Consider the following 15,054-nt stretch of genomic DNA (forward strand, 5'->3'; position numbering starts at 1 on the left):
TTTCGGATGCCGTGAGCTAGGGTTGCAGGGGTGCAAATCGTGGCACGATTGTGGGAAATCGTGACACGATCCAGAAACTTGCTCGTTAAGTATCCTTGATAAGGACTGGTCGTTCCTTGGGACGGACGCAAATCGTGACACGATTGGGAAAATCGTGACACGATTGGAACAGAGGAAGACTAGTACTTAAGTGTTCTTGTGCAGATTTGAAGAGAGAAGGTTAAAAGAGAGAGACTTGGGAAATCAAAGGGGAAGCTCTAGGGTTTAGGGTTCTTTGATTAGAGTATCTCTTGGGTTGAAAACATGGGAAACACCTTGTAAAGAGAGAATCATTGAGTGTCTTGGTGAGATTGGGAAAGGGGTAGAAATTAGGGTTTGTTCATAGTGAACTTGTCAAGCTAATTTCTTGTAACCTCTTGTATCCCTTTTGTAAAGAACTCATTTGATAGTGGATTGGAGAGTACAATCTCTCCTCCATAGTAGGTCAAGCAAAGACCGAACTGGGTGAACAATTTCTTTGTGTTTATTGTTTTCTTCTTCCCTCCTTGTTTATCTTGTGATTGTTGCTTTGTGTTTCACACTTGGTTCCTAGATTAGATCTAGGTGGTGTTTTGTTGTTTCTTGCTTGCACAATAAACTTTGTTCGGTGGTTACCACTCTCCGTCGCTCCACACATCATTATTCTTTGTATTGGTGTGGTTCGATCCGGCCTTGGAGGTTCGGGGATTCACAACAATTGGCGCCCACCGTGGGGCAACGGTAGTGATTTGGTTTAGTGTGTACCATGGGTTCAAAGTGGGATATTGAGAAGTTCACCGGGCTCAACGATTTTGGGTTGTGGAAGGTGAAGATGCAAGCGGTGTTGATTCAACAAAAGTGTGAGAAAGCTTTGAAGGGTGAAGGTGCGTTGCCGGACACCATGTCACAAGAGGAGAAGACCGAGATGGTGGACAAGGCGAGGAGCGCCATTGTCTTGTGCCTCGGGGACAAAGTTTTGAGGGATGTCGCGAAGGAACCAAACGCGGCATCGATATGGTCTAAGTTGGAATCGTTGTATATGACCAAGTCGTTGGCTCATAGACAATTCCTTAAGCAACAACTCTACTCATTCAAGATGGTGGAGTCAAAGACCGTGATGGAGCAATTGGCGGAGTTCAACAAGATCCTCGACGATTTGGAGAACATTGAGGTGCAACTTGAGGACGAAGACAAGGCTATACTCTTGTTGTGTGCTCTACCGAGATCATTTGAATCCTTTAAGGATACCATGCTCTATGGCAAAGAAGGCACTGTCACCTTGGAAGAAGTTCAAGCGGCTTTAAGAACCAAGGAGTTGACCAAGTCCAAGGACTTGAGAGCGGATGAAAGCAGTGAAGGCCTTAGTGTGTCAAAAGGAAATGGTGAAGGTAGAGGCAGCCGAGGAAGCTCAAAGAGCGGAAACAAGGATAAGTATAAGTGCTTTAAGTGTCACAAGTTGGGACACTTCAAGAGGGATTGTCCGGAGGAAGATGATAGCTCCGCGCAAGTTGTGTCCGAGGAGTATGGAGATGCGGGTGCTTTGATGGTGAGTTGTTGGGAGGAAGGTGAAGGTGAGGGTTCTCACCTTGGAGTTGATTCCTTGTAGACGGTATGGTTCGTCTGGAGAGACGTTAAACACTCAACGTCAGCCTGGAGAGGCGGTGGTGAGAATACTCATAGTTAGTCTGGAGAGGCGGTGTGAACAATACTCGTGATCAACCTTTGAGGTGGAGTGGCAAGGCGGAAGCATAGTGGATGTACGCATTTGGAAGTTGAGGTAGAGAAAGCTCAACTTGAGGTGGAGTTGCTAACTCCGGGAATGGTACGGCTGTGGAGGCTTTGGGAGTTTATGCTCTAGTGGTGAGCATGTGGATTCTTCATGAGGACGGAAGGTATTCCGGGGTTTGAAGAATGTATGGGGTGACTTGTGTGCTTGCCTAAAAGATCACGGGTGATCGGATGCAAGGTGATCTTCGAGGAGGCGGGAGACGTTCCGTAGTTGAAGATGGTTTGGTGAAGACTTGTGGAGCAACTTAGTGTAGAGTTGGATGCAAGGAAAAAAAAAAAAAAAGGGGTGGTTGATGGTTAAAGTGGCATCATCACCAAATTAGAAGTCAAGGTGGAGAAATGTTGAGTTTGTCTTCAAATTTGTGGTGTGGAAGAACAGGGAAATCGTGACACGATTTTGGGATCGTGACACGATTTCGGATGCCGTGAGCTAGGGTTGCAGGGGTGCAAATCGTGGCACGATTGTGGGAAATCGTGACACGATCCAGAAACTTGCTCGTTAAGTATCCTTGATAAGGACTGGTCGTTCCTTGGGACGGACGCAAATCGTGACACGATTGGGAAAATCGTGACACGATTGGAACAGAGGAAGACTAGTACTTAAGTGTTCTTGTGCAGATTTGAAGAGAGAAGGTTGAAAGAGAGAGACTTGGGAAATCAAAGGGGAAGCTCTAGGGTTTAGGGTTCTTTGATTAGAGTATCTCTTGGGTTGAAAACATGGGAAACACCTTGTAAAGAGAGAATCATTGAGTGTCTTGGTGAGATTGGGAAAGGGGTAGAAATTAGGGTTTGTTCATAGTGAACTTGTCAAACTAATTTCTTGTAACCTCTTGTATTCCTTTTGTAAAGAACTCATTTGATAGTGGATTGGAGAGTACAATCTCTCCTCCAGAGTAGGTCAAGCAAAGACCGAACTGGGTGAACAATCTCTTTGTGTTTATTGTTTTCTTCTTCCCTCCTTGTTTATCTTGTGATTGTTGCTTTGTGTTTCACACTTGGTTCCTAGATTAGATCTAGGTGGTGTTTTGTTGTTTCTTGCTTGCACAATAAACTTTGTTCGGTGGTTACCACTCTCCGTCGCTCCACACATCATTATTCTTTATATTGGTGTGGTTCGATCCGGCCTTGGAGGTTCGGGGATTCACAACACCATCCATTTGAAGAGTTACACTTCCTCGACTTGTCCTCCAACAATTTTCAAGACTTGATTGGCAACGGAGGTACTACCTTAATTAGTCCTTACATATATGACTTCGTTAACAAAATTATACAAACTTAATAATACAAGTTGAAACTTTGCATATCTCTGCTTTTTTATTTTTATTTTTATTTTTTTAAGTTTTCCCATGCTCAAAAAGTTGGAGACGGTAGACCTTTCAGATATCAAACTAAATAGTAGCATCTTGCCCTCTTTGAAAGGATTAGCTGCTCTTAGAACTTTGAATCTCGGAAGTAATTTGATGTGTAATAACTTTTGAGCTCGAAGTAAGTTCATCAATAATATCTGTAATTTATTAGTTTCAAGTATCACCCACTTTTTTTTTATCATGTTTAAGAAAATAGTAGTCATTTATATAAAGTAGAACTAGGTTTTTTTTTTTTTTTTTTAAGGAAAAGTAGAACCAAAATCAATACGTCCCTACAAAAAACTAGGATCATTATCTAGAATTGAACTAATTTTAAGTATGCATAATCCTGGATACAACTTAGCACAACAACCATATCCTCAAAATTGATTCAGGTGTAGAATTCACTCACATATTGTTTTCATGTAAAATTGATTTTGCATCCAAACACAATTATTTTAGAATTGATTTTAAGTTTTAACACGTATTATTGTTCAATTCACTTTTATATAATTATGTCCAAACACAATTATTTTAACTTCAACTCACTTTTAATCATAATCAATCCACTAAAAAATCAATTATTGTCGGGGTATAATTGAACATACACACACGAGGAGTTTCTCGATTGCAAAATGGCCTAAACTTTCCCTAAACTTTCATAAACAAAATAAGTGATTCACCATTTCACCCAAACATTTATGAATCCTTTAAGTAAATTAAACATGTAAAATATCTGAAACACAAAATAAAGTGAGTTGAACAATACAATATCACAAATAACCAGCTTAAAAATCCCAAACTATTTTAACAAACTATATGCAAAGTAAAATGTAAAGACACTTTCTGGTTCCTTAGAAACACGCTTGAAATGAGACATGCAATCAGCAAAAGTGTCAATCTGCCAACAAAAATAACATAGACACTTGTCAAAACAAAAAACTTCTATCATTCTGGAAAAAAGGACAACTCAGCAGCCTAAGAATGACTTGACAAAACAATTGTCAAAAGCTAGAAATCAAGTCTTGATATGATAATGTATTCAAAACATATTATTATTTACCTTATTGTCAAACCATTGATCAAGTCTTGATCATCATTGGAGGCGGTAGATTCGGATAATCTTTGATATCTAACACTTGCAGTGATGTTGCCCATTCAGGTATAGATGTAAGATTCTTACAATTTACTATTCTCAGAATTTGTAAAGTGGTAATGTGCTGAAGTCCCTCAGGCAAATATTTCATTTTTGGGATTTCATAGAACTCCAACATTTCGAGGTTGGTGAGTTCTTTCCATTTCATGCTGTAACAACCATCTTCATCATTGCACGGATCAAACTCCTTGCAATTGTGGATACGCAATGCACACAGTCTACTTAGATGTTGAAAGAGTCCACTGAGAGATTTCAAATTCAGTATGTCATTTATCTTAAGATACTCTACTTTTGAATGATTGACTGCTTGTTGTAATATCTTCTCTGTGACATTTGAAAGAATTACATTCCTGACATGTTTGTGTTGTGGAATTGAAACTAGGTTAGGACAATATTCAATCGATAATCTTTCAAGACTCTGAAACTGATGACAACAACCCCTTGAGATCTCTTCTTCGCTACACTTACACCATCCTTTTAGAGTAGGTATCCGATCAAGTTGTATCTTTTTGAGTGATGTAGAAAAGGTTGACGAGCTATCAATACTGTTGTCGTTGACTATCCACTCTAGGCAAGGCAAATCAATCATATAGAGGCGTTTGACATGCAACAGTGAGAGTTCGAAATATTGCAATCTTTTGCATTTGGATAATTTCAATTCAACCAAATTTAAATTGACCAAACTAGACAATGTCACACCACCAAATCCATTTATTGCTAAATCCTTGATATTGGAGTGTCGAATGTCATGTAGAATTATATCATCCTTTTCAAACTCATTCTCATCACCAACAGTGTGTTGTTTCCAATTCAATGTCAATCGATGAAGATGTGACTTCCCTATTAAATTCATATGTTTAGCTTCTGTTGGACAATGCCTCAAATGTTCCAAGCCTTTTATCACGAGTCGTCCCCTCAAGTTATGTAATCCCCCTAGTTCACTAGTTTTAGCACTGTCTTTAGAAGTTGTATCTAACACAAAGTGTGTCAATGTTTGAAGATTAGTCATCTTTCCTATTCCACGTGGCATAGAAGTTAAGTTATCACAATCATCCAACTCAAGATGTCTAAGGCTTACCAACTTCCAAAGATCTTTGGGCAACTCTTTCAATTTAGAACACCTATTGAGTAAAAGAGTCTCCAAGTTAACTAATTCAGTTATAGACCTTGGGAGCTCTTCAACCATAAAACAACAAGAAAGATCAAGATACCTTAGCTGTTTCATTCTACCAATACAAGATGGAATATTCGTTAAATTCATGAAGCTAAGATTCAGCACACGAAATCGTCTAGAACTTGCCAGGATGGAATTACTAGCAGATAATTCTATTGAACCTTCATGATAAGTTATTCGAATCCACTGTAGCGGTAATAGAAATGTCCTTAATTTGTGAGCATTGAGAAGAGAAGTTGGAACTTGCCAGGAAGAATCCAATATAAAGCCAAAAGAGACATGGCGGGTTTGTTCGTCAATATTCTGCTCCTTTTTATTAACTAAAAGATAGTCATCTCTTGAAACAAAAGTTGCCAGATCATGCACAATATCATGCATTTGGAACATTTCATTCTCGCCATAGAAAACATGTTTGGTGATATTTTGAAAGAAAGATTTATGAACTAAATCCATGAAGTACTTATCACCAATATCTTCTAAACTTGTACTTTCATCTGATGATGACTGAACAAACCCTTGTGCAATCCAAACTCGAATCAATGTTGTTTTAGGAATTAAATAGTCTTTTGGGAACAATGAACAAAAAGCAAAGCACTTTTTCAAATGAAATGGTAGATGATCATAACTTAGTTTGATAAGCTGTAAAATTTTATTATCACCTTGTTCATCAATTTTCATAAGATCTATGTTCTTGAATGTTGACCAATCCTCCTTCTGCATGGAATACATTAAGCTTCCAATGCTTCTGATGGCGAGAGGAACCCCTGAACATTTTTTCACAATTTCCTTGCCAATTGACACCAATTCCTCATTCTCTAGTTCTCTGTCATTCTCAAAAGCTAATTGACTAAATAATGTCCAAGATTGTTTTTCACTGAGACCCTTTAAAAACAAGATAGAAGATGAACCACTTGCCTTGGCAACCTTCTCACTTCTTGTGGTGATAATTATTTTACTTCCTTCTGCGCCGTCTTTCAACAATGTCATCAATTGAAGCCAAAGATCACGATCCTCATTCCAATTGTCATCCAAGACAAGCAAATATCTTCGGCCATCAACTTTTTCGCGGAGTTTCGATTGCATTTTATCCATCTCAACATTATTTTTAGATTCTATGATTTTTGCAGCAATACCTTTTACATCAAAATCATCAGAAACACAAACCCATTTTTTCAACTCAAAATGTTGTTGCACTTCTTTGTCATTGTATACAAGTTGAGCAAGTGCAGTCTTTCCAAGTCCTCCAATTCCAATTATAGAAATAATTGAAACATTCTCTTTCACATTGTTGCCGGTGTTAAACAACAACTCTATCAACTTTTTCTTCTCCTCATCTCTTCCAATAACTTCTTCCTCACGAATAAAGGAGTGAGTTTCTCTTTCTCTCAAAACTCGTTGCTCAGGTGCGCGATTTGTAAAATTAAAGACTCTCTTATCAAAATTAAGGGCCTCAATTCTCTTACTAAGTTCCTTAATTTTCTGAACCATTTTGTAAGAAAAGAGAAGCTGGTTGGATGATGAGAAGAAGATGCGAACCTTTTTAGCCTTCTTGTGATTGGTCATCACTTGTCGCCTCAAGTCTTCGGTGTTAAAGTCATCAAGCAAGTCATCGGCATCATCAAGAGCATCCTTGAGCTTTTCCAACCAGAGTTGAACTTGATGGTTGTTGGCTCCCTGCTGCTCCTCTGCATCCAAAACCACAGCCTTGATCTCAGACATATTTTCCACCAGCTTTTGAAGATCATCTCTCATGTTCCAGCTTTCAACAACCACTGAACCCAGCTTCCCGATCAGCTTGTCAATCATGTTGAACAAAAGACCTTCAGCCATTTTTCTCAGAAGTGGATAAGGAACACAAGCTTTTGAAAGATTAAATTCACACAGTACAATTTGTGAGAGTGTCGTTATAAGAGTTAAAGAGATATGATATAGTTTATTTGGCTTCTGATTTTTTTGAAGCAAAAGTGATATTCAAGAAATCAATCATACTTTTTGTATTTTTTATTTTATTTATGATAAATAATAACTATAGCAATAATTAAAGTAGCAATAATTGATAGACAAAAGAAACAACGCACCAGCAAAAGCAATAGCAATAATTCAAGGGCAATAATGGATAGATACTGTATGTGGAGAATATGATATATCCTTTTTTAATGACATCCCTAAAAAAATAAAATACTATGAGTCATCATGGGGGTCACAAATTCAATACAAGGGTGAGCTAACAAAAGATGTGAGACCTATGCAAAAAGAATTACTGAATAATGCTTAGCAATCAGTACATTTTTTTAACAAATAACAATCATGAATCCCAAGTTTTCAAGACTCTTAAACTACAACAACCCCTATTAAATTCAACAAGATCTATGTCTCTGAGTGATGGAGAAAAGGTTGATGAGCTATCGACTATAAGCGATCAAGCACTTCAAACCTCTTATCAGATACAAACTGTGTCAGTGTTTGAAGATTAGTCATTTTTCCTATTCCACTCGAGATGTCTAAGATCTTTGCGTAAAAGAGTTTGCAAATTAATGTTGTTAAATGTATATAAAAAAATAACTTTTGTTTATAACTGAAACAGAAGGAAGTACCAGTAAATTTATGTCATTAGGCCAAAGTATTATTTTTTACAAAAGAAAAAGTGGATAATTCAGGAAATCATGCTTGTTTATTTCTTTATAGATAATAACGCCAAAACAGAAAAAGTAATAGCAATAATTATTTAAGGAACAGTAATTGATGATTGATATACAAAATCATCTTACTGGCAAAAGTAAGCAACAATAATTGATGATTGATATACAAAAGCAAAGTTTACAACTTTAAATAGAGAAGTGATACATAAACACACTTATGTGGCAAACCACCATGTACACCCTCACATGTGGTATTTTTTTATTAATTATATGAGGATAATTTTGTCAAACAATAAAAATTTAAGGGCAATTTTGTCAGAAATACTTTCTCTTTCTCACCCTCTTCTCTCTCTTCCATTCTCTGGCTCATCTCCCTGTATGTTTTCCTCTCACCGCTTTCCATATTTCTTCCTCCGCCACCACCGCACCACCGCCGTCACCACCATCGTATCTCTCTCCCGTTCTCATTGTCATATGACCGTCACCACCACCATTCTTTCCTCTTCTGTCATACAAGGGTGGTTGGAGGTGGTCGGAGGCTCCAAAGCCATCGCCTTCTTCCCTCTTCTGTCATACAAGTTCAAGTCTTCAGTCCAAACTTCAGCTTCAACATTCTTCTTCTTAATTTCTTCCACAACTTCCTCTTTATCTATCAACAAATTTCCCTAACCCAATTCACAATCCAAGCTCAAATTTCCCTTTTCATTCCCATTTCAATTTCCACATTCAAATTTCACACCTTTTATCCATTTCCTCCATTCTCAATTTCCCTTCAAAATTCACAAACTTTACACTGATTTTGCATATGATTTTGCAGTAAAAAACCATGGTAAAGAATCCTTATCCTTATTACCTAATCCTAAACTACAATGTAAACAAAACATCTAAAACCCTAATCTTTTGATTTGAGTGGGAAACTAATGCCTTAACTACACTTACTGTTAAATTCGAATTTCAAATCCCTTCACTGTTACCTGTAACAGCCCAATTTTTAGCTAGATTTATTTTAATTACTTTTATTATGTGTTTATGTGTGTTTTATGTGTTTGTGTGTATTTAATTGTCATTGGGTGCATTTACATGGATTACCGTATTAGAAGGGTGTTTTGGTCATTTGGCGGGTAAGGGTAAAATGGTAATTTTGGTAAGAATTATTTTAATATTTAGTGAGAACCCTTATTTTACTAAGTTACTAGTGTAGTGATTAGTTTTTACCGTTAATGACCGTTGGTTATATTTTACCGTTGTTAGTAATTAACGTTGAGTGTATAGAAACTTTTTAGAGTTATGTTAGAATGGGTTAGGCTCATTAGAATTTAGAATTGAGCCCATTAAGGGAGATAACATTAGGGTTGTCATAGAAAATATCTTTCATTCACTTCACTAAAATTTTCCTAGAGAGAGAGGTAGAGAGAGAAAGAGGTGAAGAGAAGAACAAGGGTTTTGAAGAGAATAGCTTGAGGAATCAATTGGGGTAAGATTAGGAGCTGAATTGAAGCAAGAGTTTGGATTAATCTTCTTCTAAGGTAAGGGGGTTAGTTATTATCATAATCATGTACAATTTTTGCATTTTCTCATGTTATATGAAAATGGGTTGATGAACAATTGTTGCTAAATTCGTGCTCTTGTTGTGATGCTATTTTCTTGTGCATGAATTGATGATTATGGTATGTTTGTGGGTGAAATTACATGTTTCAAAGTATGTATAAATGTTAAGTTATGAAATTATACTTAATTGATGAAATTTGATATGTTTTGATTGAAATGAGATGTAAATCATATGTAATTGATGTTGTTGTTGCTGAGATATGTTGTTGATTATGATTTATGGCTTGGGTGTTCATATACCATAATTGTTGATGAGAAATAAGATGTTGTTGGTGGTTGTGTGAAATTGATGAAGTTGAGTTAAGTGTTCATGTGAAGGACCAAATTGAACTTTGATATTTATGGTTGTTGACTGAAATGTTGTTATTGTTCGATGAATTGAACCTAGGAGAATTTCTGTTTTCATGTTGTGGTTATGTTAGTTGAGTTGTTTGGGAGAAAACGGGTTTTTCGTGTGAAATGTCGATGTTTAAGCGTTTTCACCAATAAGTGATTATGTGAGGTTTTGAAAAATGACTTTTGGGATGGTTGAAACATGAAATTTTTGTAGATTATGATAGTGCCAAGTGTTAGGAGCATGTAGGCGAAAACGGTATCGAAAACGGATTAACGGTTTGATTTTTATGCGCGAAAACGTAGAAGTTGAATTTTGCATAGTCTGCTACTGTCAAAATCATGAAGCGATCTTACAAATCGTGAGGTGATTTTGACAGAAACAACAAATTTTCTGCATAGCCTGATGCTGTCGAATCATGAAGCGATTTCGTGAATCATGAGGCAATTTTGACAGCAACATCAAATTTTTCTACTCAGTCTGATGCTGTTAAAATCATGAAGCGATTTTGACAGCCTAGAAACCTTAAAAATGCAATTTTCTTTGATCCAATTACTTCCAAACTTCTTCCTAAGTGTAGGGACTTTATCCTAATCATCTAGGGATGTTTTTATGGAAGAAATAGCTTCGTATTAAGGGCTTAGTGAGTCCTTGTGTTTTCTTGACTTTAATGAAACATTTATGATATGAATCTTTGCAAAACTTGAATTTAAGTGAGTTGGCCTATGAAACGTTGATGTATACACTACTGCACTCATATGTGATTTGTGTATATACATGGTTGAGGTCCTAGAGTTTATTTATTTGGTTTTAGTTCATTTGTTCTAATCATGTAAAAGGTGATATTTCGGGTGGGAATGTGAAAAGTTGTGAAATGGGGTTTTTCATACGAACTTAAGTTGTTCTTGGATTAATGTTTAATGGTCCGGAGGCAATTTAAATTCATGATTACATGATTGGTTAAGGTTGTTTGAGAACTCTCAACTTGTCTATGTTGTTTTGTCTTGGGAATTGTCAATGTTGGTCGTTTGCCACTTGACACGGTCTTTGGTCAAAAACATTTCTTGAACTAATTGTCTTACGAATTGTGGTGACTATTCTTATATGGCTAAGTGAAGTTGTATGAATGAATGATTGTATTGGATATGATGTTTATCATGAGATGTTGTATGTTATCTTACTTAGAATGTAAGGAATGCTTGAATGGTGAAACTATATGTGATAGTTGATTATGAATGGTTATATGTTGGTTATGATATTTATCATGAGATGTTGTTTTCCCTATTACTTGGAATATGAGAATGCTTGAAATGGTGAAACTATATGTGATAGTTGATGTTGAATGACATTGTTGATTATTGATAATCATGTTGATGTGCGATGGTGAATACTATGATTTGATTGTGTATGGACATGTTTTCTTGATAATGCAAATGATGTGGAGATGAACAATATAATTGGGTGTTGTCCTATATATTGTGGAGAAAATTGTGAAATGTTGTCGCATTATCGAGTCCTTGTACATGTCCATGCATCATAGTCGTGTTGAGATACGATGTTTTATTCGTCATAGGGCTTCGGCCTGGCAAAGACCTTTTGAGATCTGGATACGATGTTTTATTCGTTATAGGGCTTCGGTCTGGCATAGATCTTTTGAGATCTGGATTTGGGTGACGACCTTTTGGTACATGCATTTATGTGTCAATAAGTGCATATCATGACATGAGTCATATTTGGAAATGTGATTGGTGTTGCGAATGAATATTTGTGAATTGATATTTATTCCTGATACATGTGATTGGTGATTGTTCATGAAATATGATTAATGATTGTTCATGGCTTATGATTGGTGATTGTTCATGAAATATGATTAATGATTGTTCATGGCTTATGATTGGTGATTGTTCATGATGTATATGATTGGTGATTGTGTATGAATAATTGTGAATTGATATTTGTTCATGACACATGTGATTGGTGATTATTGATGTGGGATATTGGGGTTTGATGTAATTATTGATGTGGGAATATTATTATTGATCAAGTGCATGATGTTTAAATTGAAATATTCATGTTAACTGTTATTTGGATTATGATAATGTAATACTTACCCCCCAGTGGATATGTTATGGACCGCCTGCCTATCTGTATGGATGGGTAGACGTTGTGCAGGTTTAGTTGCTTGGTGAGTTCTTGTGCTTGGTGGATATCTGGAGCTTTCTCCGATATCGGTGTTTAGAATTAGTCGGCTCTGATCTAGGCTTCGTTGTGTCGGTCTAGATTAGGTTATCTTTGGTTTTGTTATGTTTGGAGATGACCCGTTTGTTGGGATTTTTGAGATGCACCTATGTTGATGTAATTTATTTATTCATAACATGTATATTTCAATTTACTCTGGTTTATATTCCGCTGTGACTGTTGAGGTTTATATACATGTTTATTGGTTTTTGAATTTTGAATGTGGCGTAGCCTCTATTTCTTGAATAAATGTATTATTCGCATGTTTAATTGCTTTAATAGAAATAGGAGTGTTACATTACCCATCAAACATTGGTATTCCATCAAATATTCAATGCTCGCTTCTTTCTGAGGCATGCACATGGGTCAAAAATTGGCTTCAATGTTACCCACTCTTCTCGATCCAAAGGCATCTGAACCAGCCATAGCAAAACTATTTACTTCCTTTTGCTCTCTCTCTCTCTCTCTCTCTCTCTCTCTCTCTCTCTCCCTCCCTCCCTCTCCCTCCCCTCTCACGCCATTTTTCTCTGATATGAGAAATTCATCTTCCATTTTCAGTCCCTCTTCTCTCTCCTGTAGCGGCACCAAATCTGGCCATTTCATCTCCGCCGTAACCGTGATTCTGACCCACAGAAACCATCACAATTCAACTTCTCCAGAGAAAGAGAAAGATGTCATCGTAATATGAACCGAAATCTTCCGTCGTTTCTCTCTCCCTTCATCAACAATGCTTCTTCTGTTGCTAAATCTCAAACATCCATCATACTTAATGCTCTATTCCATCGTTGTTCAGATTTGTTGATTTTGTGAATTTTCTCTCAAGGTAATAGTTTTTTGTTTCTCTGAAGTTTAGTTCTCAGTTTCACTTTCATCCCCTAGAATCCTTATGGAGTCAATCATTCTTCACTATTCTCATTTTTTCTCCCTCTCCAACGCTTGAGATGACTAAGATTTTCAAAAATCGGATGTATTGAATGTTCAGGTATTCCCAAAATTGTTCATCTTTTCACTTTCACCTTCTTCTCCATTTCGGTGACGATTCGATTTAGTTGGTTGAGGTAAGAATGGAATGGAACGTGTTACATCGGTGTTAGGTACTCCCTCTCTCACTATTTTTCCTCTCATTTGCAAATCTCTACCACCACTTTGTCTTTTTGAAACATTTTCTTTTAACTCAATTTAATTTTGAATTCCTAAATTGCATTAAGAAAGTGACTGTTGATGATGATATCATCAAACACTTCAACATATTATGTAATATAAAATATGCTCTTGGTTCTCCTCCAAATCATTTCTAGCTATCTCATCAGATGCATTTTCAAGTTGTATACTAATAGTATTATTAGTAATAGCAGGGCTATGAGAAATAGGAGTTACCATAATTGTCGGTGTTTCAAACCGGGAAGTCATCTGTGTGGTCAATAATATCGTCCCCTTGGGATTGGGACGATGCATCCATCTCCAAGGTAGCCTCCAAAGATGCAGCCTCAGGTGGTATTCGAAGGTGAGAAAAATACAAGGGGGGGGGGGGGTGGTTGAATTTTGTTTTCTTTTTCTTCTCCTAAAACCGAAGTTAATGATCAGAAGCTGATAGAATTTAGGTTCTGTTGTAATGTTCAGAGTCTGAGTGCAGCAGATAATTAGAGAGAGAGAGAGAGAAATCAATTTATAGTGGTTCCTTCCACAAAGCAATGTGCATATATATATATATATATATATATATATATATATAGAGAGAGAGAGAGAGAGAGAGAGACAAAAGTAATAGAAAAGCATCTTACTAGCAGAAGCAAGGATAAATCTTACTTTGGCAGAAACAAATAAAAAAGATGTGATAAAATTCTTGTAAAAAAAAGTGATCTGATTAAATTATTTTTCTTTTAACTTTTTTCATTTATGTGTATGTTCAAACAAATTTTATTTGGATTTGTGTCTAAGTTAGATGTGCTTGAATTTTGATATTAAATTTAACGAGAATCTATTGGTTTTGAAATTCAAAAAATACCTTTGAAAATGATTTTCTTACCACCGAATCAATTATCGGGTTGAGTCACGATCATGCCACCCTCTCTAATACGTTTTGCAACATTGTTCAAAACTGTGTAAGACAAACTATCAACGACGCCTCCTCTTGGATATATATTTTTTTGAGCTCTCTCTATTCACTAAAGTGTGTACCTCAAGGGCACACATTTAGAAGTAATTCCCCTCTTATATTATCATTACTAATATGTGTGTTATCTCATATGTGAGACTTCCACATTTTTTCAATTCATACAACATTAGTTTTATCCAATGTAAAATTGTGTTTACTCTTCCAACTTCCACTCATTTACTCTACTGTTTCAACATAACCATACCGGATAACATAACATATTATGGTCACAAATTCACAACGACAATGCACTAACAAAGGATGTGACTTTTGCCCAAAAAACAAAGAAAATATGTGACTCTTATGCAAAATGCATCTACTCTTTAATTGGATATTTGGATTGGTATAATGCCTAGCAATTGGTAACAATCTGGGTGCAACAACCACAATAGACTGCAACAAACTATATAGTGAACCGGCAAATCATTTTCACATCTTACGTTTTTTTTTAGAGTATGTGAAAAGGTTAGAGATATTTTAAAGTTACATATATAGTTTGAATTTTATAGAGAAGATGTGAGAATTATATCATGGACGGTTTTAGAGATAGGATATGTGTGAATTAAAACCACAATTTCCATCTCATTGTCATTTATTT

At 36.3% G+C, this 15,054-nt stretch overlaps 1 protein-coding gene across 1 annotated transcript; it reads right to left on the minus strand.

Moving 5' to 3' along the window:
* Positions 1 to 3,850: 3,850 nt before the first annotated feature.
* On the minus strand, positions 3,851 to 7,731 carry LOC11422499 (disease resistance protein RGA2). Its single transcript, XM_003604897.4, has 2 exons — positions 4,216 to 7,731; positions 3,851 to 4,053 (listed from the first exon to the last, which is right to left on the minus strand). Exon 1 carries the CDS (start codon positions 7,310 to 7,312, stop codon positions 4,235 to 4,237), a length of 3,078 nt encoding a protein of 1,025 aa, XP_003604945.1. The 5' UTR covers positions 7,313 to 7,731; the 3' UTR covers positions 3,851 to 4,053; positions 4,216 to 4,234.
* Positions 7,732 to 15,054: the final 7,323 nt, after the last annotated feature.

Source organism: Medicago truncatula, chromosome 4, assembly GCF_003473485.1.
Source record: "Medicago truncatula cultivar Jemalong A17 chromosome 4, MtrunA17r5.0-ANR, whole genome shotgun sequence".
In the NCBI taxonomy this organism is placed as follows: domain Eukaryota; kingdom Viridiplantae; phylum Streptophyta; class Magnoliopsida; order Fabales; family Fabaceae; genus Medicago; species Medicago truncatula.

What these genes read in the sequence shown, in the direction of transcription:
- LOC11422499 (XM_003604897.4), bottom strand. Translation starts at nt 7,312, where the DNA reads ATGGCTGAAGGTCTTTTGTTCAACATGATTGACAAGCTGATCGGGAAG.